At 41.8% G+C, this 20,631-nt stretch overlaps 2 protein-coding genes and 8 non-coding genes across 21 annotated transcripts in view; 1 reads left to right on the plus strand and 9 right to left on the minus strand.

Moving 5' to 3' along the window:
* The window catches only part of CEP295 (centrosomal protein 295), a 68,228-nt gene extending 61,601 nt beyond the window's left edge, over window positions 1-6,627 (plus strand). For 6 of the 10 annotated variants that reach the window (XM_042023698.1, XM_042023697.1, XM_042023700.1 and 3 more), the window contains 6 exons: window positions 460-1,103; window positions 1,758-1,928; window positions 3,054-3,171; window positions 3,929-4,129; window positions 4,681-4,789; window positions 6,266-6,627. In XM_042023698.1, coding sequence (XP_041879632.1) covers window positions 460-1,103; window positions 1,758-1,928; window positions 3,054-3,171; window positions 3,929-4,129; window positions 4,681-4,789; window positions 6,266-6,536 — 1,514 coding nt within the window. In that variant the 3' untranslated portion in view covers window positions 6,537-6,627. Of the gene's footprint in view, window positions 1-459; window positions 1,104-1,757; window positions 1,929-3,053; window positions 3,172-3,928; window positions 4,130-4,253; window positions 4,420-4,680; window positions 4,790-5,294 lie in introns of those variants that run through there. The other 4 variants (XM_042023699.1, XM_042023694.1, XM_042023702.1 and 1 more) reach the window with 4 other exon arrangements.
* A 970-nt stretch (window positions 6,628-7,597) lies between these two features.
* Window positions 7,598-20,582, minus strand: TAF1D (TATA-box binding protein associated factor, RNA polymerase I subunit D). 3 transcript variants are annotated; one of them, XM_042023704.1, is made up of 16 exons: window positions 20,541-20,582; window positions 20,135-20,207; window positions 17,990-18,244; window positions 17,435-17,885; window positions 16,974-17,149; window positions 16,309-16,366; window positions 15,702-15,990; window positions 14,030-14,079; window positions 12,651-12,781; window positions 12,256-12,301; window positions 11,376-11,412; window positions 10,996-11,069; window positions 9,244-9,294; window positions 8,786-8,901; window positions 8,360-8,428; window positions 7,598-7,723 (listed from the first exon to the last, which is right to left on the minus strand). In XM_042023704.1, exons 3-7 carry the CDS (start codon window positions 18,229-18,231, stop codon window positions 15,835-15,837), a joined length of 1,083 nt encoding a protein of 360 aa, XP_041879638.1. In that variant the 5' UTR covers window positions 18,232-18,244; window positions 20,135-20,207; window positions 20,541-20,582; the 3' UTR covers window positions 7,598-7,723; window positions 8,360-8,428; window positions 8,786-8,901; window positions 9,244-9,294; window positions 10,996-11,069; window positions 11,376-11,412; window positions 12,256-12,301; window positions 12,651-12,781; window positions 14,030-14,079; window positions 15,702-15,834. The 3 variants fall into 3 exon arrangements, with proteins under 3 accessions (XP_041879638.1, XP_041879639.1, XP_041879640.1); XM_042023705.1 differs by lacking the exon at window positions 20,541-20,582 and adding an exon at window positions 20,355-20,514; XM_042023706.1 differs by lacking the exon at window positions 8,786-8,901.
* On the minus strand, window positions 8,187-8,316 carry LOC121662629. Its single transcript, XR_006015352.1, has one exon. It is a non-coding gene; the product is annotated as a small nucleolar RNA SNORA25 (small nucleolar RNA).
* On the minus strand, window positions 9,449-9,588 carry LOC121662628. The gene has a single exon (XR_006015351.1). It is a non-coding gene; the product is annotated as a small nucleolar RNA SNORA8 (small nucleolar RNA).
* LOC121662623 lies at window positions 10,335-10,466 on the minus strand. The gene has a single exon (XR_006015346.1). It is a non-coding gene; the product is annotated as a small nucleolar RNA SNORA18 (small nucleolar RNA).
* On the minus strand, window positions 11,148-11,220 carry LOC121662622. Its single transcript, XR_006015345.1, has one exon. It is a non-coding gene; the product is annotated as a small nucleolar RNA Z40 (small nucleolar RNA).
* LOC121662630 lies at window positions 11,902-12,033 on the minus strand. Its single transcript, XR_006015353.1, has one exon. It is a non-coding gene; the product is annotated as a small nucleolar RNA SNORA1 (small nucleolar RNA).
* Window positions 12,421-12,559, minus strand: LOC121662627. Its single transcript, XR_006015350.1, has one exon. It is a non-coding gene; the product is annotated as a small nucleolar RNA SNORA8 (small nucleolar RNA).
* Window positions 12,892-13,019, minus strand: LOC121662625. The gene has a single exon (XR_006015348.1). It is a non-coding gene; the product is annotated as a small nucleolar RNA SNORA40 (small nucleolar RNA).
* LOC121662626 lies at window positions 14,217-14,288 on the minus strand. The gene has a single exon (XR_006015349.1). It is a non-coding gene; the product is annotated as a small nucleolar RNA SNORD5 (small nucleolar RNA).
* Window positions 20,583-20,631: the final 49 nt, after the last annotated feature.

Genomic DNA, 20,631 nt, shown 5'->3' on the forward strand with positions numbered 1-20,631 from the left:
CTTGCAGGAACAGTAGTCTTTCTTCCAATTTGAATGTTGCTTTCTGCTTTGAAGATCTGCCCAAGTAATGGTGTTTTGGATCATTTTCTTTCTGGTTTGGAGATTTTGTTGCAGGCCCAAAAGAGACTCAAAGGACTTCCATTTACAGAGTTTAAGTTGTAAAATGTATTGACTTCCAGTGTAGTTATGTCAGCACCATCACGAAGTCCATCCCTAAACATATTCTAAGAAGCAGCAAAAACTGTTGTTTCTTGAAGTTTCATGTACAGTGATGGAATAATGTTCTGTAATGTTAATGGTATTATGTTTGAGGAAACTTCAGCAGTTTTTTAAACAGAATGTTCCTTCCTATTTACTGGACTTCTTGTACATTACTCAAAAGTCTTACTATGGAGAGACTTAAAGTGGAAATTCTGTTTCGTTAGCAAGAAGTTTGACTTCTGACAATTTCTGAAACAGGATCTGAAGAATCTTTTCACCCACTGCAATTAGAATATACTCTGAGTGATGACTGTCAGAATGCTGATCAGCCAGAGGATCTTGACACCGTGTCACAGAGATCTTTTGAACAAATCCCTGAAATTAAAAACAGAGACAATGAGAACTGTATTTCACCTGCAAGTGAATATGAAGAGCTGTCAAGAAGTGTGGGATGTATTAATCTGCAGAGTTCAGTGGAAGATCTGCGGAATGAAAGTCTGATTCAACTGGAAGAGCAAAAATCATTTTATCAGCTAGATACCACACCAGTTACAATGGATGAAACTTTCCCTCAGCAGTTATTAGAAGAGACTGTGTCTTCTGAAAAGTTACCTTTGGAGGCATTTGATAAGAAGAAACATGTGAAGCTTCCTGAAAAATCAGTTCATGTAGATGAAGTAAATAAAGCTGTGGAGCTGCATTCTCAGTGCAGTATGAATATAAAGGAGCCAGATCAAAGCTCTCCAGAAGGACAAGAATCTGTGAGGGTTCTCAGAGAAACCAACTTGGAAGACTCAGATGTCCACTTGCACACTGTTCTACAACAGAACAGTTCTTTACTGCAAAGACATGAAAAATATTCGCATCATGTGCCCAGAAGCTCATGTCATATTCCAGTCTGGGTGAGTAGAACAGATTTCCAAAACCAGGGGTTTTGTTGTTGCATGAAGTTTTTTTAGACCTTTGATATCTGAAAGCTTGGCAAGTGTTGATTTTACAATTCTAGTTCCCATTTCCTGGAGTTTTGCCCTACTCCTTCCTTCAGATCATAGCACTGAGATAATTAGCAGCAGTTTAAATGAGCTAAGTTCCCACAGTGGTTGGAGGAGCTGTAGCATCTCTACTGCATCTCCTTCTCTTAGCACCAAGGGATAGAGCTCATGCAGCTGGGTTCCATGGCATGGGAACTTCACTGAACAGCCCCGGCCCCATTTAGAAGCCTAAAGGATGTAAATAAATTAACCAAAGCATAGGCAAACTTAAAGAAGTAGCATTGATGTAGCTTTAAAAAAAAGTTTGCCCTAGAACTAAGTAATTTAAACTTGAGGAGTGGGGGTGGTTCATAGTTGTTTGATTGCTTTGGGTTATTTGTTTCAGTTTTTTGAATTCTAATGTACAAGTGCTCTTTCTGTATTTCATTTACTGCTTGGGGCAGGTATTCTTTCTTCTATACGTTAAATGACCCTCCTTTTTCTGACAACAGTGGTTGCTATTGCTGAAAATACTGGGGTTTTACTTTTTTTCCTCTCTGGTGTCTTGATTAATTTATTTTGTAGGAGACTGAGTCAGGGTGTGGTATTATGGAAGAACCTGAGCTCACTCTAATAAGCTCCAATGACATCAGTATTGTAGAATCAGACACTGAACATCCTAACCAAGAGAAAATTAAGGATGCAATGGATAACCCAGGAGGTGTGGATCAGTCTGAATGTAATGTTTTTACTGAGGTGAGCATTATCTAACGTGATTCTGTTTTGAACTTAGTATTAAGCACAATAAGGAGAGGCCCTACTATAGCAGGTAACCCACTGTTGCAAAACAAGAGATTGTTGGGTTCTCCAGGCTTTGTAATTGCTTTGGATCATCTTGGTTTGATGTTGTGTTTTCCAGACAGATTGAATAGGTCTTAAATTTGGTCTATTCCTTGGAATCACTACCTTGTCATATTGATGTAGATAGAGTTTGGGAAGACCTGCTACAAAAACCAAAACCATCTTGCTGGTGTTTGCAAGACTGAATTGTGTCTTTATAGTTGAAAACTTGAATGAAAGGAGAGAGAGGGTTAAAATGCAAATTACAAACTAAACAGGAAAAAAAGGAAAAACCCCTCACCTTGTGAGGATGGAGCCATACCATGCTGACAGAGCAGTTTGAGGTTTATGGGGAAGATGAATCAGCTCTTCATAACTGCCATGCTTAAGTAGCTTGTGGTGTTCTTTTTGCTGCTTGCTTAAAGCAAAGGCTGTAAATTGCAGAGGGGCTGGGCTGTAATGAGACAATAGTTTGGGTGCTGAAGCAGTGATGTAGAACCAAGTAATCCGAGTCTGTTAGATGAACAGATTAGATTAAATCATGCACTAATTGCAAGAGGCATCTAGAGAATTCCTAAAAGTGTCTAAGGATGGGCCTTTATCAAGTAGCTGATACGTGGGTGAGGTGGAGGCTGGCAGCTGAAGGCTGTACTGCTGCAGTGGGTGTCACCTGCCTCTGGGAAAAGGGGGAAAAGACAGAGCAGGAAGAGAGTGATGGGAAGAACTGGAGAGAGCAGGAGGAAAGGAAAAGAAATTAGATTTGCAGACCTGTATTAAGAACAAGCAATTGAAATCTGGTGGGCAAAAAGTCTTTAATGTAGGTATTTTTATTTTTCTTTCTAGTTTTAAAATGTTTTTAGAAAACAGCTTTTTCATACTTACTACCAAAGTTCATTTCTGATTTTTCTTTGCATCAGGCATAAAGGCAAAATAATGTCTTATATTTGCACTGGGTCTATGTTAGTGGTACAGTAGTGTACTGCTTCACTCAAATCTGTGGTATATTTTAAGCATTTCCAATCACTGATCATTTTGAAACAGGAGAGAGAATTTTTACCACTAGCTCCAGATGCAGATTATTCAGCATTCATAAGGCCTGTCAGTTCTCCCAAAGCCCAGAGTCCCAACGAGAGTGGCTGTCCATCACAGCAGACTGCAGGTAATTATGTGGTACTTCAAGATACTGAAGTTCAAAGTATTGTTTTTAGTATTAAAAACATCAATAAAATACACCTCTCATTTGGAAAACAGAGGTGCTTTTACTTAGGCAGGTGCATCCTGCTGCTCAGGCTTGGTGTGTAGTACCTTTGACCCAGGTTTAGTGTGTGCCACGTTACCTCTTCCTGTGCCAGGTTCTGTCGCATTAAACTTCAGAATCTCTACATTACACTTGTTTTGTGTTGTAATTATTCAGTTTGAAAAATTCTGTGTTGTTTTCTGATTTGCTGTCATAGTTTATGCACCTTCACTTATTTCTCATTTCCTGTTAGTACCCCAAGTCCTGTAGCCAAAGAATTACCCTTTTTTTTTTTTTTTTCCTATTCTGATGATAAGTGTGGAACAGTAGTAAAATACTCACTTTTTTTTTTTGTCCAAGATGAACTGCAGTAACATGAAAGACAGGAATTCACAGAACTTAACTGTGTTAGGGACTTATCAGGTCTTCAGTATGTTTTGGGGCATCAAGATGCTTTTGATACAGTATTTGTCACAGCATTTGTCTGGGCAGACCTGCAGCCCATTACACAGGTCTGAACTGCTGCCTGTCCTGCAGGATGCCTCATCATTCAATGCCATTCTCCTCAGGCCATCTACAAAAGTGTTCAACTCAGCATTTTAGCAGTACCTTGAAATGCATGACTTACTGCTTGTTGTTAACAGTGAGAAATATGGAGATTTTTCCTTTTCTTTCACAGTGATGCTTCTGGAATTTGCAGCTACCGCCGGAAGTTTACAAAAATCTTTTCTAAAAAGAAAGCAGAATTTCATCCAGGAATCTCTGAAAAGAGTAGAAGCAATAAAAAATAAAGAGAGAGAAAATGAAAAGCTGGAAGCAAGAAAGCTTCAAAGAGGAAAGTCTGAGAAGCTAAGAAGCAGACAGGAGTCTCCAGACTCTGGTAGGTTTATCTGGGGACAAGACACAGCATTAGGTATCCCTTCAATTGCTGTTTTATACTAAAGAATAGATTTTGTATTGGCTACGTTTGCTATTTCAGACTGGGATATTCTTTGTTTCTTCAGGGAATCAGGGAGCTTTGTTTTCCCCCACTGTGTGGCTGCCTCTTCAGTGTTGTAAAGGCCCTTATGGGGGCTCCTCATATTTCACCATCAGCCCACCTTTATCATCATAAAGTGCCTCGGCAAACAACAGCTGCTTGTCACAGAACAGCCACGTTAAACAAACAGGTGCATCTCTAGTGCCTGGTACTGGGGACTTGGAGGTTGGCTGTGGAGAGCCATGGATGGCCTAAAGCACAGGCAGCAGCCTCCTGAGAGAGACTGGGAAGATTTATTTTAACTCAGGATGCCATCTCCATTGTGTCCATTCTGCTAGCTTGTTTTGGTGTTTGTCATGTCATTTAAAAATCTCTGAAATCTCTCCTGCTTTTGCATTAGCTGAACTAAGGATTTAAATTTAAGGTATGTTTGGCTTCTTTTTTTTCCCTAGGAAAAAATGGTGCACTTGCCAATCAGTTGAAAAAAGTAGGAGAAGTGAAAGTATCTTCTCCAGAGGACAGGAAAGCTGCAGAGATTGAAATGCACCAGCGTACGGTCAGGTATTGCATGAACACAAGTGGGAGAAGTTTAATTAAACCCCAACAGAAGTTGTTGATCTGTGTCTTTAGAAAGCTGCTGTCTATCTGTGCTCTTCCACCTGGACCCAGTGCTGCTTAACACTGAGCAGGTGGGAGAGGAGCCAGGTGTGTTTGATGCAGGTACCTGCTGGGAAATGCCCTTGCAGAGGTGGCACTGAGGAAGGTCACCCTGCTGGTGTCACCCTGCTGGGGCAGCTGTGCCACTTAATGCCTGACATGGGATGAAATTTGCTGCCAAGTTCACATGTGCACTTAGGAGCAGCAACATGCAGCAAGTGCGGCTCTGAACGGGGACGGGGTTTGTTTGTTGCATCTGAAAAAGAATTTGAAGTGATTCTGGATTCCTGGAGAGTGGAGTAAAATTTTCCCAACTGCTAGCAGCTGAGCCAAGGCATAAGCTTGTTAACTTACTCCAATTTTGCCACTTCCTTCCTGCCCAGACACAGTGGTTTTTTTGTTTCCACAGACTTTATAATCAACTTGCAGAAGTAAAAATCAGAAATGAAGAAAAAACAAGGCAGGAAACTTATGCTAGAAACAGAGAAAAAGCTAAAGAGTTTCAAAAGGTAATAGTTTGCTACAGTGTTCTGTTGCCCCTTGGTCACATGATTTCACTGAGATCCCAATCAGCGTCCTTGAGATGTAGTGGGAATGGAGCTCAAAGGGAGACCCTCAAACCAGTCTGGATGTTAAGCACTGCCATTGGTACATCCCATGTAAGAATTTCCTAATTTCTGTGTCAACACAACTGAGCTGAAGTTTTCTCTAAAAAGCCTCAAGCTAAATTTTTCTGACTTGAGCTTGAGCAAAAAGGCTCCAGCTGCCAGAAAGTCCAAGTGGCAATAGAGTGGCAAGCTCTTTATTACTCCAGACTTGACCAAATTTCTATTGCAAGGCAACATTTTGGGTAGTGTTTTTCAGGCTGCTTTGGCTACTCCAGGTATGGTGAGATTCTGGGTGTGCCCAAACTTAAAAGGTGCAAGAAGAATCTTGTCTGGGTTTTGATGGCAGTTGCTGTGGAACAGGGTTGAACAAGAGGCCTGGACTTGTCAATTTGCCCATTCCCCTGTTGAGCCTCAGACAACTGAAAGGAAGGAAATGCTTGATAATCCTGACAGGCTGTGACTCCTGGGGGGGGTCCAGGTTCAGTTCCTGCCTTTAGCCCTGCCCACCTCACCTGCTTTGTGGTGGCATGAATTGCTGCTTGTAACATTGCTTTACAGATCCCATAATTAACAGAAGAGAAAGAAGCACACCTTCGCTCCTGCCCTGTAATCCGTGGCCTCTTTAAAGCAGGGGCAGGCGCTGCCCTCACTGCTGTCCAGACCAGCACTGTCCACTCCTGAGGTCCAGGTTACAGTACCACAGCTGTGGCCCCCAGCCCTGCTGGCTTTAGGGCAGTCACTTCAGCACTGTAGTTTCATTGTTTATTTGCAGAAAATGCTGGAAAAACTGCGAGCCAAGAAGACTTGGAAAGCACCATGACAGGCAAAGACTTGGGCAACAAGGACACACAGTGGTATTGGTAAAATCCAGGCCACTGAATGATGCAGACTTAGTGGTGAATTGTGAAGCCACTTGGGAATCCTCAGCTTTAAGCTGCAGGAGAACAGTGAGTACCCCAAACCCCCTCGTTCACAGAGCTCACTACAGCAGCAGAGGGACTGTGCTGCTTTCAACATTGCCTCAGACTGAGTTACTCGCCTGAAAGGCCTCTTATATGTTAATATTTTAAAGAGATACTTTTTGTAATATACATGTATACAACATTTTCAAATAAAGGTTTAAGATTATTTGAATCCTTGGGTAACAGAACATTTCTTTTGTAAAGCTGCAGTTTTTACCAGTTCTATGCACTACATGATTTAAGTGTGGGTTTCCTGTCATCACAAGGTACATATAAAAGCACTTGAATGGAAGAAGAGAATAAAAATCTTACTTCTTCCAAAGAGAGATTTTCTATCCATGTTTTCTGAGCTAATTACATACATCATCAGGACAAAGTCAAAGCTCAACTTACGCTGTAAACTTATTAACAGGTGCAGTACCAGGGGCATTTCATTAACACTCATCCTGGTTAAAATGCACCAACAAATCATGGAATAGTTGGGGTTGGAAGAGACCCTTAAAGGTCCCCTGGTCCAAACCCCTGTGATGCTTCAGGCTCTGTAAACATCTCCCTGGAGCCTTCTCTGCTCCAGACTGAACCCCAACTGAGCCTTTTTTTCACAGGAGATGCTCCAGGCCTGCAATCATTTTTGCAGCCTCCTCTAAATCTGCTCCAAGGGGGGTCTTAGAAAGCTGACTTTTGATTAATAACTGTACTTTGCACTTGTGTTTTAAATTATTTCTTTCAGTCTGGTGCAGTTGCACATACTGCAGCAGCAAATTTGTTCCTCTCAGAATACCAAGGGGAAGAGAAAGCTTGCATTCTGCTACCAGCAAGTCACAGGTGATTGATCAGCTGCCATAATTTTCTCAACCCTTTGTTGGCTTCCCAGTGCAGCAACAGGAAATAGCCTCAGGCTGCAGCCCAGAGCCCCAAGTTTGATTTAAATGCTGTGACTGTACAGAAATAAATATCTGTCTGGGGCTTTGGTACAGCCGAGTTCAATGACAGGGAAGTGAGGGAAAAGACCTGATAAAGCCACTTCCAGGCACCTCTATACACTCAGCTTAGCTGGGTCTTCTCTAACAGGCACCTTCACCACAGCTCCCAGGAGGGCAAGAGGCAAGTAACACCATGCACTACTGCACTGTGCAAAGCAGTAACGAGTTAAAATGAATGTTTAATTCTAAAAAACCGCAATAATAAACACTTCAGAGAAGGTTCTTTCTTCATTTGCAACAGCTGTGCAGTTCTCTGCAGCAGGCTTGCAGCAACATCACCAGGATCTGAAAGAGGAAAAACATCAGCACTTTTAAGCCAAAAAAAAAAAGCCATTTTCCTAATATCCAGTCTAAACCTCCTGTGGCACAACTTCAGGTCATCTCCTCTCATCCTACTGCTTCTTACTTGGCAAACCAACCAACTCCCACCTCACTGCAAGCTCCTTTCAGGTGGTTGTACAAAGCAAGAAAGTGCCCTGAGCCTTCTTCAGGCTAAACACCCCCAGCTCCCTCAGCTGCTCCTCATCAGACCTGTGCTCCAGACCCTTCCCTGGACACAAAAGTAGCAACTGGGCTGCCAGACTGCTCAAACCACAACTGTAGCAACCCTGTTCTCCCATGTCCCATGCTGCAAATTCTCACTTCAGAATGGAACTGAGTAGCTTCTCCTCTACATCAGCATCACAAAACCCCAAAGGCAGCAGAATAAGGCCCTTTTTCAGCCCAGGAGGCCAAACTACACGAGGTGTTTATCTCCTCACAAATAGACCATAGCACACATGGAGTGTCCACGGCATCCTGCAGAGGATTTCAATATGCGGTCACCGCGTTAAGAGCTGCTGGTTTTTCAGCCATGCAAACCCTCTTTGAAGTGACCTTGAATTTCCTTACAGTACCAGCCTTTTTGCTAAGTGCCCTTACCATCACAGTCACTTTGGTAGCTCCCACGTGGTGTTTTTTCTCTGACACACAACAACTTGGTAGCAGACTCTAGGAGTTAAAGAGTCAGGTTTGGTTAGTACAGGGCAAAAGTCAACACTGGGTGGTAAATGCACGGAGCAGCCTTTGTCTCCCTTTTTTGCTTCTGTTCCAAAGAACCACCTCTCAGCAGGAGCTCTGGAATCCAATCTACAAATGTTCCAACTGGAACTTTTATTCCTCTGTAGCTTAAGGGCCCAAGGATACAGCCACATCCTTACACCTCAGCAGGAACCTGCTCTTAACAGCAGAAGGGAATATTGTGTTCTTAGCCTATGTTAAAGCTTTATTCCCAGCAGACTTGGTGCCACATCATGTGGCAACACAGGAGTCTGGTGGATTTGCTTTATGGTCATGTCCACAGCTCACCAGAAACAGGAACATCCCAGCAGCCTTGGTAATGACCAGACAGTCCTCTCACTGCTCATATGGGACTTCACTCAATGAGCCAGCTCCCATCCTTTCCACTGAAGGACCAATCAATCCTGCCAATACGAAAGCCAAGTTGTGAGCAAGCCTAAAATACGGCACAAGCTCCAAGCACTGAGGAATTCCTCACAAGCAACAGCAGTCTCATTAAGACACCAGTACTACAAATGGCTGCACAACTGTGACAGCTGTTCAAAGTATGTATGCACACACAAGAATGACTCACAGATGAGTGATCTGCCAAGATCTGCAGTGATCACTACCCAGTCATCTCTGCTACTACATAACCATTTCTGCACTTTATTATACAACAGTTTCGGGAAGTTTTGATGCTTAATGGGATACAAAGATAATACACAAACTGTGAAGTAGTATTTAACTAGTAACTCAATACTTACCTGTCAAACAGGTTGCTCCCATGTTTTTAACTCGGGGCAGTTCACTTCATCCTGTTAGAAGAAATTGAATGCACTTGCTGAGTTCCAGAGGCCAGTATCCAGTTTTCACATGGATAATTAAAATGAAAATAGATGTTTTCATTTGTCTTCATTTTTTTACATGAAAACAGAAAGCAAGTACACTTAAATCCCTGAAGAGGTTAAAGACTGTTTCAGCAAAAATACCAGGTTTAACAGACACAGCTGGAGGAAAACCAAGGATGCCAAATGCTGCACTGCAGTAGCACTGCTTTTTGAACATCCCACCAGGAGAAGGCTCCTGGGTACAGGTACTGTAACACTGCAACAGCTACAGACCTTCAACCACAACAGCTCATTTTACATTCAAGCTTCTTGCATGCACCAGGGAGTGTCAGGGAGTAAGAGGTAATCTCCACTCCACAGAACTGCCATGCAGCTGAGAGGGAGAAGGAAATAAAATCTTTAACAGCAGCTTCAGAATTCTCCTATGTGAAGATTTATACTTCTTCTACAGTATTTTGCTTATTTTTACTTTAAACTCTTCATTCCACAGAAAAGAATCCAGGAATTTCAACAGTATAGAAGTAAACTGGCTGAGCTGCTCAGAAATTAACTCTAAATCCCATACTTGAAGATATAACCCAAATATTGCTGCTCAATATGAAACTGTGGAGCATCTCTCAATACAAAACAAAATTACAGCAAGTTTATGAAGTTACTTCAAGACAGACATCACAGTGTGGTCTGTTCTTACCTACAGCCACTGAAACAAGAAATAATAATCACTCCCTTCATTATTAAAAGGAGAATAGACTGTTTCAAGCCATCCAGAAAACAAGAAGCAAAAAAACAGTGTTACAAGTAAGATACCTACACAAAAACCTGGGCAAAAGACTAAGTTGAGCCCATGTAATTCAGAATGTCAGTTGCACCTGAAGTCCCAGAACACACTGACTTTTGACTCTTACCAAGCTCTTCCACTTGAATCACTTTTTTCTTTTGTACCCAAGCACATTACACCTAAAGGAGAATACTGGGCATCACTGCAGTTCCTAGGACGCTACACTAAGATTTGTCTTGCAGTTTTATCCCACAGAGCTAACAGGTAGTTCAGTGGGTAAAGCCAAACCACAAGTTTATTCTGTGAGGCGTTTCCAACGACACGAACCTACAGAAAAGATCCTATCGGGATAGACCTCAACAATTCTGGTACTATAACACAAGAAATGAATAAAAATCAAGCAGACTGGAAAGGTATCTGGTACATATCTCACTAAGTGTCATTTTGCATTGTTTCAAGACATTTTGGGGAAGAAGGAAGGTAAATGATACACTACGCACCTCCTTTGTACTAGCAAGTTTTTAATTACAAGTTACCCGATCAGCAAACATCAAAGAGAATTAACTACAAAACTGTGCAGAATCCTCCCTATAAAATTCCAACCAAGTGTAACTGACTGGTCAAAGCAAAACTTTCCGTTTAAGCAGTTAACCTGTTCACCTTGGTTTTGACTGAAGGATTTATATCAACATTCTGTGGGCAAATCGAAGTTACAATAGATTTTTCCCATAACAGAATGAATGATACTTTAAGATATAGTAGTGTAATGTTGAAAACAGTCCCTGAAACCTTCACAAATTAGTAAGCTTGTTCTGAGAGACTTCTGGCCACTGAAAACCAGAGCCCCTTAGTCATTAAGGTATAGGTAGAACTTCAGATGTCATACTAACCCTCAAAGAGGCTTCAGACTTCTGTGAAATGGCATGCTGCATTTCTTCCTTCACCTTCTTCTACGTACCCGCCACTTGAAAAAAACAAGTAGTGTTACAAACCAGCATGTATGTGCACACAAATCAGCAGAACCTACAACAGTACTGAGTAGATTTGTTCAGAAAGGCTCTTCTCACTCACTCTCTTCAGAGCAGTTGAACATTTTGCCAATCATCACAACAATTTTCTCACAGCATTCTCAAGTTTGGAGAAGAAGAGCTCTCATGTTTTCCAAACCAACACTGCATTTTCTTAGTAAGAAATGAGCAGCAGAAATGAGCTCACCAAGTTAAAGACAGGCAACAGCCAAGGGTAAAAAAAACCAGTCACACAAACTTACCAAGATGTTAGTTCAGACTGGACTTCAGGTGCACTTCCTAAAATAAAGTAAATTGTTGCATAAGTAATACTTTCAAGTTTCCTCAGTATTTTAGCAGTCCATCAAGACTTGGGAGCTTTTATCTCAGTATGAAGCCAGGGAGACAGTAGTCCAGTTACACTGGCTGAATGCTGATGACACAACAAAGCATTTCATTTGCAATTAAACCACAGCCCAATTTATCACACAATTACCAACAAGGTTTATCTGCAATTTAAGAAATCAGAGCAGTATGGCACAAAAAGTACAACTAAGGGGTTACCTCATAAAGAAAACATGGAGGACACCATCTTAAGACAGCTTGAAATTATGCTCTTAATAAATGATCTACAAGAATTCAGCACTGCAAGTATTTTTCCTCTACCTGCTAATTCTACTTCTTTTAGTACATAGGATGCAGAATTGCAGCACATCAACTCAAGCTTATCCTTAGATTTCATAGTAGCTGCATTTTTAAGTATGTTTGCAGAATTGTCCCACTAAGTGAACTTGTTACAGGTCTCATTGTCACCACTGCAATTAACTTTACAGTGAGGAAAGCAGAACCTGTTACTCTTCTAGCCACGTTTTCCAATTCAGACACACAGCAGGTTGTGTCTATTTGCTGAACAACGAGGCATAAAAACTCCACAGCATCTGTAGAAATAGCTTGGTTTTTTTATCCTAGTCAGGTAACTGGGAAAGAAACCTGGTTTTGGTGCTCATCTGTGGATTTGTGTTTCAAAATACAATACTTTTTCTTTTTTTGCCAAAAGGCAACCAAAAAGTTAAGACTTGGGCTTTTGTCTTCATACAACTACCTGCACCTAGGAAAAACCCCAACTGTTTCTTTAATACTTACACTTAAGTAGGCTTTTCAATCTGTTCCATACATCACAGGAATTCCCCTTTAAGAAAAAACATTTTAGAACAATGTCACCAATTTAACTATACTTTTATCCCATAACAGTTGAACAGTTTTTTAATGTTGTATTTGATAAGTTTCCCACTAAGAAACACTAAATCTACTTGTTTCAACAGAAATACCAAGTTTAACCAGCACATCTGCATGAAAACCAACGATGCCAGCTGTTGAAATACTGTAGCACTGCTTTTTGAACACCCCATCAGAAAGACACTGCTGGGTGCAGATACCATCCAGTGCACAAATTAGCCTGACTGCTTGCTGTGGGAATAGCACTAGACTGAAGAAATCCAGTAGTCTGATCTTAAAGTCAGAAGAAACACAAAGCTTACCTCTTTTGCTACCATGTTGCACAGAAGTCCACTGAAGTAAGGGATCTGTGAATCAGGACAGCCAACAGCAGTAAGAATTCGAGAGATTCCTCAACAAGTTACAACTGCTGCTGCAGTGTAAGTGTGCTCATCTGCAAAGAAAAGATATAACCAAACTACACTTCTGAAAATTTAGAACACCAAACTCTAGACTGATCAGTATTTGAATCAATTAATGAATGCTATTTGAGGCCATGCAAATATTGTCCCTTCATATAAGTAACACAACTAATACATTCATCAGCTGTGGGTTGCAAAAGAAGGGTTTTTTTCTAAGCACTAGGTTCCAGGTTTTTGTCTACAGCAAAAGACAAAACCTGATCAAGTGCTGGAACAAACTGAACACATTCATTTTTTTACTATTTTTGAAACAGCATTTGAAGCTACTTCCCAATTGTCTGTATACTTACTGTTAGTAGTATTGGAAGCTGACAGTTTCCATGCTTTCCAATTTTAGGGACAGGCAGCTTGAACCAAGGTGTGTGAGGAGTTCAGAATCACATACACTCTCCTCAGAAAAACTTACACTGTGTCAACCTGATGTGCTTCCTAGTGCAGTTCTCCACCCAGAGCAATGGCCAAGTAAGATGTCTGTCCCTATCATGTTACTCAAGAATGCTTTTGTAAAGTTTCACTACTTGCCCACCCTCAGCTCAGTGTTTCCCATGTTAAAGGGGTTTTCCTACACTGTATCCTTACAAGGTGCATTTTTCCATGCTATTTCCTACACTGTCTTAGGCCATGCAAACTTGGTAACATCCTACAGTAAGAAGCTTTCCAGCCATGTACGTCCAAGACTACCAGCTGCTCTCTGCTGTCCCTCTTGTTCTTGCAGGGAATATGAATTAAGATGGAATTTTACCCCAGGGAAGCTAGCAGAAGCAGAAGCTGTATGATACACCCTGGTACAGAAAGTGTGGGAAGCACCACCCAGAGACTAAGGGGACAGTAGTACTTCAACATCTTCAGCAGAGAAAATTCCAGACAGTATTGTCCAAATCAGATCAAGCTGCCCTGCAGTATTCACCATCAGGTAAAACCAATGTATTTCTATAAATAACTTCAACAAAAACTGCACTTAAAGAGATATTCAAGAACTCAAAGTTTTTGGTTTTGTTCAAAGAGTGGCTACAGGTTCTAATTTTGGTCAGACTGATGAAACGTCTGTGGCACTGAACTCAGTACCTTGGAAGCTTCACACACACAAGCTCCTCAGCTGTGGAGCACTGTAATGTATTCATTTAAACTAAGAAGCACTGGTTTTTTCAAAACCTTTTGTGAACTAATGCAGAAAAAGCTACCTGAAAGAAACAAAACTGAAACCCAAGAAAACAGCTTACCTTGTGCAACAAGAAAACCAAGAGGTATTTCATCTTCCAAAAGCAACAAACTAGAAGGGGAAAAAAGGCAAAGTGATAAGAAATGTCATATATGGTCAAATAACTGAAGATTCCCGAAATCAAAGCTAGATTTCAACAATCAATATAACAGCTGTAATAAGCCCGATTTCCTGTGTATTTATCCAGTTCTAATCAGAATTGAAATTTAGTTCATTTCTGAGTCACTCAGCAGTTGAACAGCAAAATTCATCACATGAAACTGCAGAATGAGCAGGATTCCACACACCCCTCACTATGCCCTACCAAGCAAGAACGCCACTCCTAGATCCAGGATGAGTCTTTCAAGCCATTGACTATTTCTCAGGTAGATGCCTAAAAGAGTTACATGTAGCCATTAATTCTGGACCAATTCTAGTTGTGATTTTTAAATACTGAAGAGTAGTTTTTGCAGTTCTAGAGCCTTTAAGTTGCATTTGAGAAACTTCTTTTACAAAGGTTTGGGACCTTAATTCAAGCATGTAAATTACACAGCTTGACTTGCTCTCAATACCAAGCACCTACTGCAAATCTCCTCAGACTGTCACCTGCATTTGAAGGAAATTAAACCAGCAGATAAACCCTTTTTCTTACAAGGTGCTTGTTCAGCACAGATTACTTTTACCTGCTGGGCAGCTGTCAGTTAGCTGCTGACAGCAATTTGGTTAAGAGTATCAGAGTGAGGCTGTGAGGTGACTTGTTTTTAAATCTTGCTGATTCGCAAGTGAACTTTTTAAACATTTTTTTTTCCTCAGCTACCACAACAGCTGCAGTAGGACTTAGTGGTATTCAGACCACTTCTGAACACTAGCCCTGTTTCCTACTGACTAAAACACCTTTGAGAAAGGTATTTGCAGTTAGGGCAATGCCTGTTAAGTACTGTTAATAAAAAGCTTTTGTCTTCTGCTAAGTCATGTTCACATCAGAACCCATTATGGACAGAAGAGGACAAGAGGGAAAAAAGAATTTTTAACCCAAGAGTCGCTATGCTGCTACAATTATTTTTAAAATACCTTACAACTTCAGATTATTGTATTAGATTCAGGAGCAGAGAATTAGTTTTCTGAGAAGTTATTCCATGTGGAATAGACAACCTCAATCATACAAAATTGATTTTATCATTCAAATACATTAACCACATTTTGCAATAGACTTTTGTCAAAGTTGACCAACCACTTCTGCACTTTTTTGTTGGCACTTGACTTGCATTAAGCTTCAATTTTATCTTCAACCCTTTAACTTTTGAAATACTTCAAACCTGCACCTCTAAGACAGAAAAACAATCTCTCAAGGACCACCCCAAAGAAGTCCAGCTATGAAAGAAAGGCATCTGAACTGCCCTTTTAACTTGAGCATACAGATGTATGCATGCCAACACCTACTTTTCTATACTGTGCTCCTGTTCTGTTACAATATTTGGAACTTGTTTTTCTGTTTTTAATTATGTAAACTCTACGATCCATTGCTAAAGAGAAGTCAAGTTGCAGACGCCAGAATTTCACAAAGATCATCAGCCACTGAACCAGGGATATTCTACTCTTGATAGAGAATAGCACAGAAGACATTTAAGAGCTTAGCAAGAGGACAGGTTATACTTTTTTTGTAACTGTCTTGGACACGAGCCCAATACACTCACAGTAAGCCCAATGTGTCTAGGCAGCTTGGCGGAGAGCTCAACACTGACTGCAGACCAGTGTTTCAAGCCAAGTAGGCCCATGAAAGAGGTCTCTGAAGAACAACCGCTGCCACCTCATTTGTCCATCTGGGGTTCACCGAGGTGAGCCTTGCAGAGGCACCGACTTCTCCCCAGCACCGTCTTCTTCATCCACTATTTCAATCACTTCAGTTGGTTTTGCACGTTTTCTTCCTGGCTTTGTTTTTTTCTTACTGGGAATTGTGCTGCTTAGAATAAAAGAGCTGTTCTCCTACAAAAAGGGAAGACAGGAATAGTCACATGTCTAGTTTTGAGATACTTAACATGTAAGATTTCAGTAGTAAATTTGCTGAGTTTAAGAACTCTACAGAGAACTGCAGAATTTCTGTACATTTCAGCATTATATCAAAGAGAAGAGTGTGGACTATCAACCTCCTCTCCTGCATTAAGAGATTAAGATTCACAGGGATCACAGAGTTAACTCTGGATCTAAGCTCAAGAACTAAATACTGAAAACCTTATCTACTAATTCTTTGACTCCAGAACAGAAAGGCTGGAGTGTTTCAGAAGTTAAGGAGTGTTTACTTACCACTACTCTGGCATCAAGTTGCTCCTCAGTATCAGAATTCAAGCTGTCCTCATCATCACTGAAATAAAAAACCAAATCAAGCTGTGTACTTTTATAGTATCTTAAAATGTGTAAGCTACAAGCTGTTAAGTGAACAGTAGCTGAAAGACAGCACTGTACCTTTACACAGTCTTTCAGGCTTTCTAGTTTTAAGGTTATGACTATATTTACAACAGCAAGTATTCTTGCTGATTTACTGGTCTTTTTATTGCACTAAGCTAATTGCTTGACCTTAAAGACCAAAGATGACACTGTGGTTTTTAATAATGTAAAAAGGAATTAAAAATTATCCTTTAGTCTTTGTTATAGAACACTGTACTTCATTTGGGATAACTATAGAAGAGTGAATTTCAGTAAACACTTTATTTAAATTTCTACCATAAAATTTTAATCAGACAGTACAAATCACAAGAACAATTATTAGTCTTCAGATCAGATTAAAAATACCTCCTTCTGTGAGAACTTTCAAGTCAAGCATTTACAAACACAGCATCCCAAGTGGTAGAGTGCTTTGTTCCCAAAATAAACAATGCTTTCATAGGTTAAAAGGACAGGAGAACAACTGAACTTGATACACACACATTTAAGTTAGTTAAGAACAAAAGAGCAAGTAAAGATGAACTTACTCTGTCTCCTGAATAGGGGAAATGGGGCCTTCATCATCTAAGTATTTGTGTTTCCGTAACACCATGCACTCTTTTTCTAAGTCTTCACTGGCCTGAAGAGCTTTTAAAGCTTTTTTAAGATGTTCTTCATATTTAAGTACTTCAATATACTTGAAATATCCCTTTGCAGCTGCTTGCTGTAGAAAAAAATACTCAGGTAAGATCTTTAAAAGTACCACTATAAATCATTTATATTATGAACTGAATTGTAATATTATATCAACTCCCATATATATATTCCTGCTGTGTCTGTCTTAAAATGTATTAAACACACAACATCAAGTGTCCTGTTTAGCAGAAGTAAAACCTCTTTTGTTATTTCATTCTAGCACATCAGGTAGAACTGCAACATATCCCATTTCAATTCACGATTTTTAGACTAAGAAAAATAATATATTTATCCCACAGAACAGAGGACTTACCTCATAGCCAAGAACCATCTTTAAGGGAATATGTTTCTCCCCATAATGTTTTTCGACAAAAGGGAATTGAAAACCTCTGTCTAGAAGCCTCCTCTTCTGCTCCTGAGGCGAGGCTGTCAGTGGGGGCCTCCCTGTGGGCATCTGTGTGCTCTCATACTTTTTCTTTTTCTTGTTCTTCCCTGCACGAACTTTGTATTTTCGGTGTGCAGCTGCTTTGAACTTCCTTCCCCTGAAGTGATAGGCAAAAATGGCCTTCAAATTGAGTTTTGACTTCTGCTGCTTGGAAACGTCCAATGATTTTCCTGGACTTTGGGGAGACAGAGAAGAATCTGAGGAGCTTTCATTGTCAGATACTCCTGTAACAGATTCAGCTTGTTTCCTCGAAGATTGAGATCTCCTTTTTTGCTCTGAAGGTGCAATGGAGCATTCAGGATGAGCAGCAGGGACATCACTGAAGAAGAAAAAAAGTATTTACTTTCAAAAGAAGGTACACTTCTATGATACATGACACAGGTTCTCCACAGGAAAAATTCTAAACTAGAGATAAAAACTCACATTTCTGAATCACTACTAATCAGTAAAACCTCAGCTGAAGCTGCTGCTGATTTACACATGCTGTTAAGATGATCTGAAGACTCCCCAGAAGCAGCCCTCTTCTGCCTTGACCGCAAATGCTCTGTTCCTGCATTCATTTGCCATGAGTACATCTCAGATGGCTCCTGCTGCTGGTGGCTGATCAGCTCTTGGGCATCAGGGTAATCAGAGCCAGAAGCCTGGGGTTCATCTGTATCAGTCATGTTTCAGTTTGCCCTAAAAAGCAATGAAAATTCAAGCAGCTTAAAAAGATTTTTACATTCATTAGGTAACAAACTTTCCTCTACTCCACTCCTAATTGCAGGGTAAACTTACAGGAACGATCTTGAGCAAACCTGAGCAGAGATTTTCCTATGAACCATGACCAAGTACATTCTTCACACTAACAAGTCACAGCCACTTATTTAAAGATATTCACTGCATAACTGAGGTCAGAAAATGTTTTTTTAGAGCTACTTTACATTCAACACCTGCCCAAAGGAAGGCAAACATCAGTGGTGCAACAGAGACTTGTTCAGAGATGAATTCTGAACATTTTAACCCTCTCCCTACTAGGAGTAAGTTTTGCTCCAAATGAGCACACATACAAGTAGTCAATGGCTTCTTACACTTGTAAGGATATTACAGTTTTAAGTCATACTTAAATACGCATTTCACTGTGGTTTAAAGCCTTGAAATTAATCCAAGACAGTATCATCATGAGAAGCAATGCCATCTTCCCTCTGTTCTTTTGTGAGCTGTAAGATAGCTAAAATCTCCTGCTTTTAACAATCCATCACCCATTTGTTCACTGGTTATCAATCATCACAGAGACCAGTCCCAAAACTAAAATGTTAATTTTCACTCGAATCTGCAACACAACACAGTCCAGCCCTACAGTGGCCCAAGTCTATACAACAGAGACTGGAACATACAGCCAAGGAACCTGGTTTTCCTCTGTAATAGCCTAAGTTATTTTACCTTGTCAAGTTGTTTACTAGCCCTGTATATCTGCATCTTTCTAATTTTACTGTGCTTTTTAGAGTTTTACAAACTCATCATCATACACATTAATATTTCAAATATAATTACACACAGTTCAGCATCTGAAGGCTCTATAGCAGAACTTATCTAATGTCCTCACATAACCTGCAGCAGATCATCCTGAGGGCACATGCATGTCAACCAAACAATCAGGCCCAGCCAGCATGAATTTAGGAAAGGCAGGTCCCAACTGACCCACCTGATCTCCTTCCATGACCAGGTGACCCACTTAGTGGATGAGGCAAAGGCTGTGGATGTTGTCTGCCTGGACTTTAGTAAAGCTTTGGACACCATTTCTCACAGCCTTCTCCTGGAGAAACTGGCTGCTCATGGCTTGGATGGGTGCATTGCTCATTGCCTGAAAACCTGGATGGATGGCTGGGCCCTGAGAGCAGTGCTGAATGAAGTTACATCCAACTGGCCTTAAGTGATGTTCCCCAGGGACCAGTGCTGGGGCCAGTCCTGTTGAGTGTCTTCACTGACAACCTAAACAAGGGGATAAAGTGCACCCTCACTCAGTTTGCCGTTGCAGGGAAGTGCTGATCTGCTGGAAGGCAGGAAGGCCCTACAGAGGGATCTGGACAGGCTGGATTGATGGACTGAAGCCAGCTGTCTGAGGTTCAACAAGGCCAAGTGCTGGTTTCTGTCCTTGGGGTCACAACAACCCCAGGCAGTGCTACAGGCAGGGGGCAGGGGCTGGGAAGCTGTCTGATGGAAAAGGCTCTGGGGGTGCTGGTGACAGCAGCTGAACACGATCCAGCGTGTACCCAGGTGGCCAAGAAGGCCAATGGCATCCTGGCCTGGATCAGGAATAGTGTGGCCAGCAGGACCAGGGCAGTGACCGTCCCCCTGTACTGGGCACTGATGAGGCCACACCTCGAATCCTGTGTTTAGTACTGGGCCCCTCACGACAAGAAAGACACTTATGTGCCAGTTACGCTACGCCTTATGTGGGCGCACTGCTAACACTGGTTCACCCACGGCCTGACAAACACAAAGCCCAGAAACAAAACAGCGGAACGCCTGAGTAAGGACAGAGGCAGCAATGCCACTCTGACCACACAGACCCTGACTGGTACTCACAGTTCACAGCTCAGCATCCTTCGCGGCCTCTAGCCCAGCTCCGTACTGGAGCGCTGGCACAGCACGCAGATCCCTTAGGAAAGAAAAACAATCATCTCAACTTGCTGAAGAACCTGACTGAAAGGCGCCGGGCACACCGCTCGCCCCCTCGCCAGGCTCGGCTGCCAGCAGCACGCTGCGGCTGACGACACGGGAAGGCCTTTCGAACGCGGGCACCCACCGAGTCACCACGGGCGGGGGACACCCCGCTGGCACCGCTCCCGCGGAGCCCCTCACCGACAGCCGCCACACGCCCCGGTCCTCAGGGCACGACTCAACACCGCCAGGAGTGTCCCCCCACACCCGAGTCCCTCGGTCCCAGGTCCCGGCAGCGCGGATGGCGACGGATCCGCCCGCCCCGACCAACCTGCGCGCGCCTCCCGCCGCCCCGCCGCAAAGGGCGCGTAATGGCGGCCCCGCGCCTTAAATAGCGCCGGGCGCTCGCGAGAGGCGCGCGG

The sequence above is a fragment of the Corvus kubaryi genome, unplaced genomic scaffold (assembly GCF_017639235.1).
Source record: "Corvus kubaryi isolate FWS band 111438036 unplaced genomic scaffold, C.kubaryi_AGA036_p1.0 37256, whole genome shotgun sequence".
NCBI lineage: Eukaryota > Metazoa > Chordata > Aves > Passeriformes > Corvidae > Corvus > Corvus kubaryi.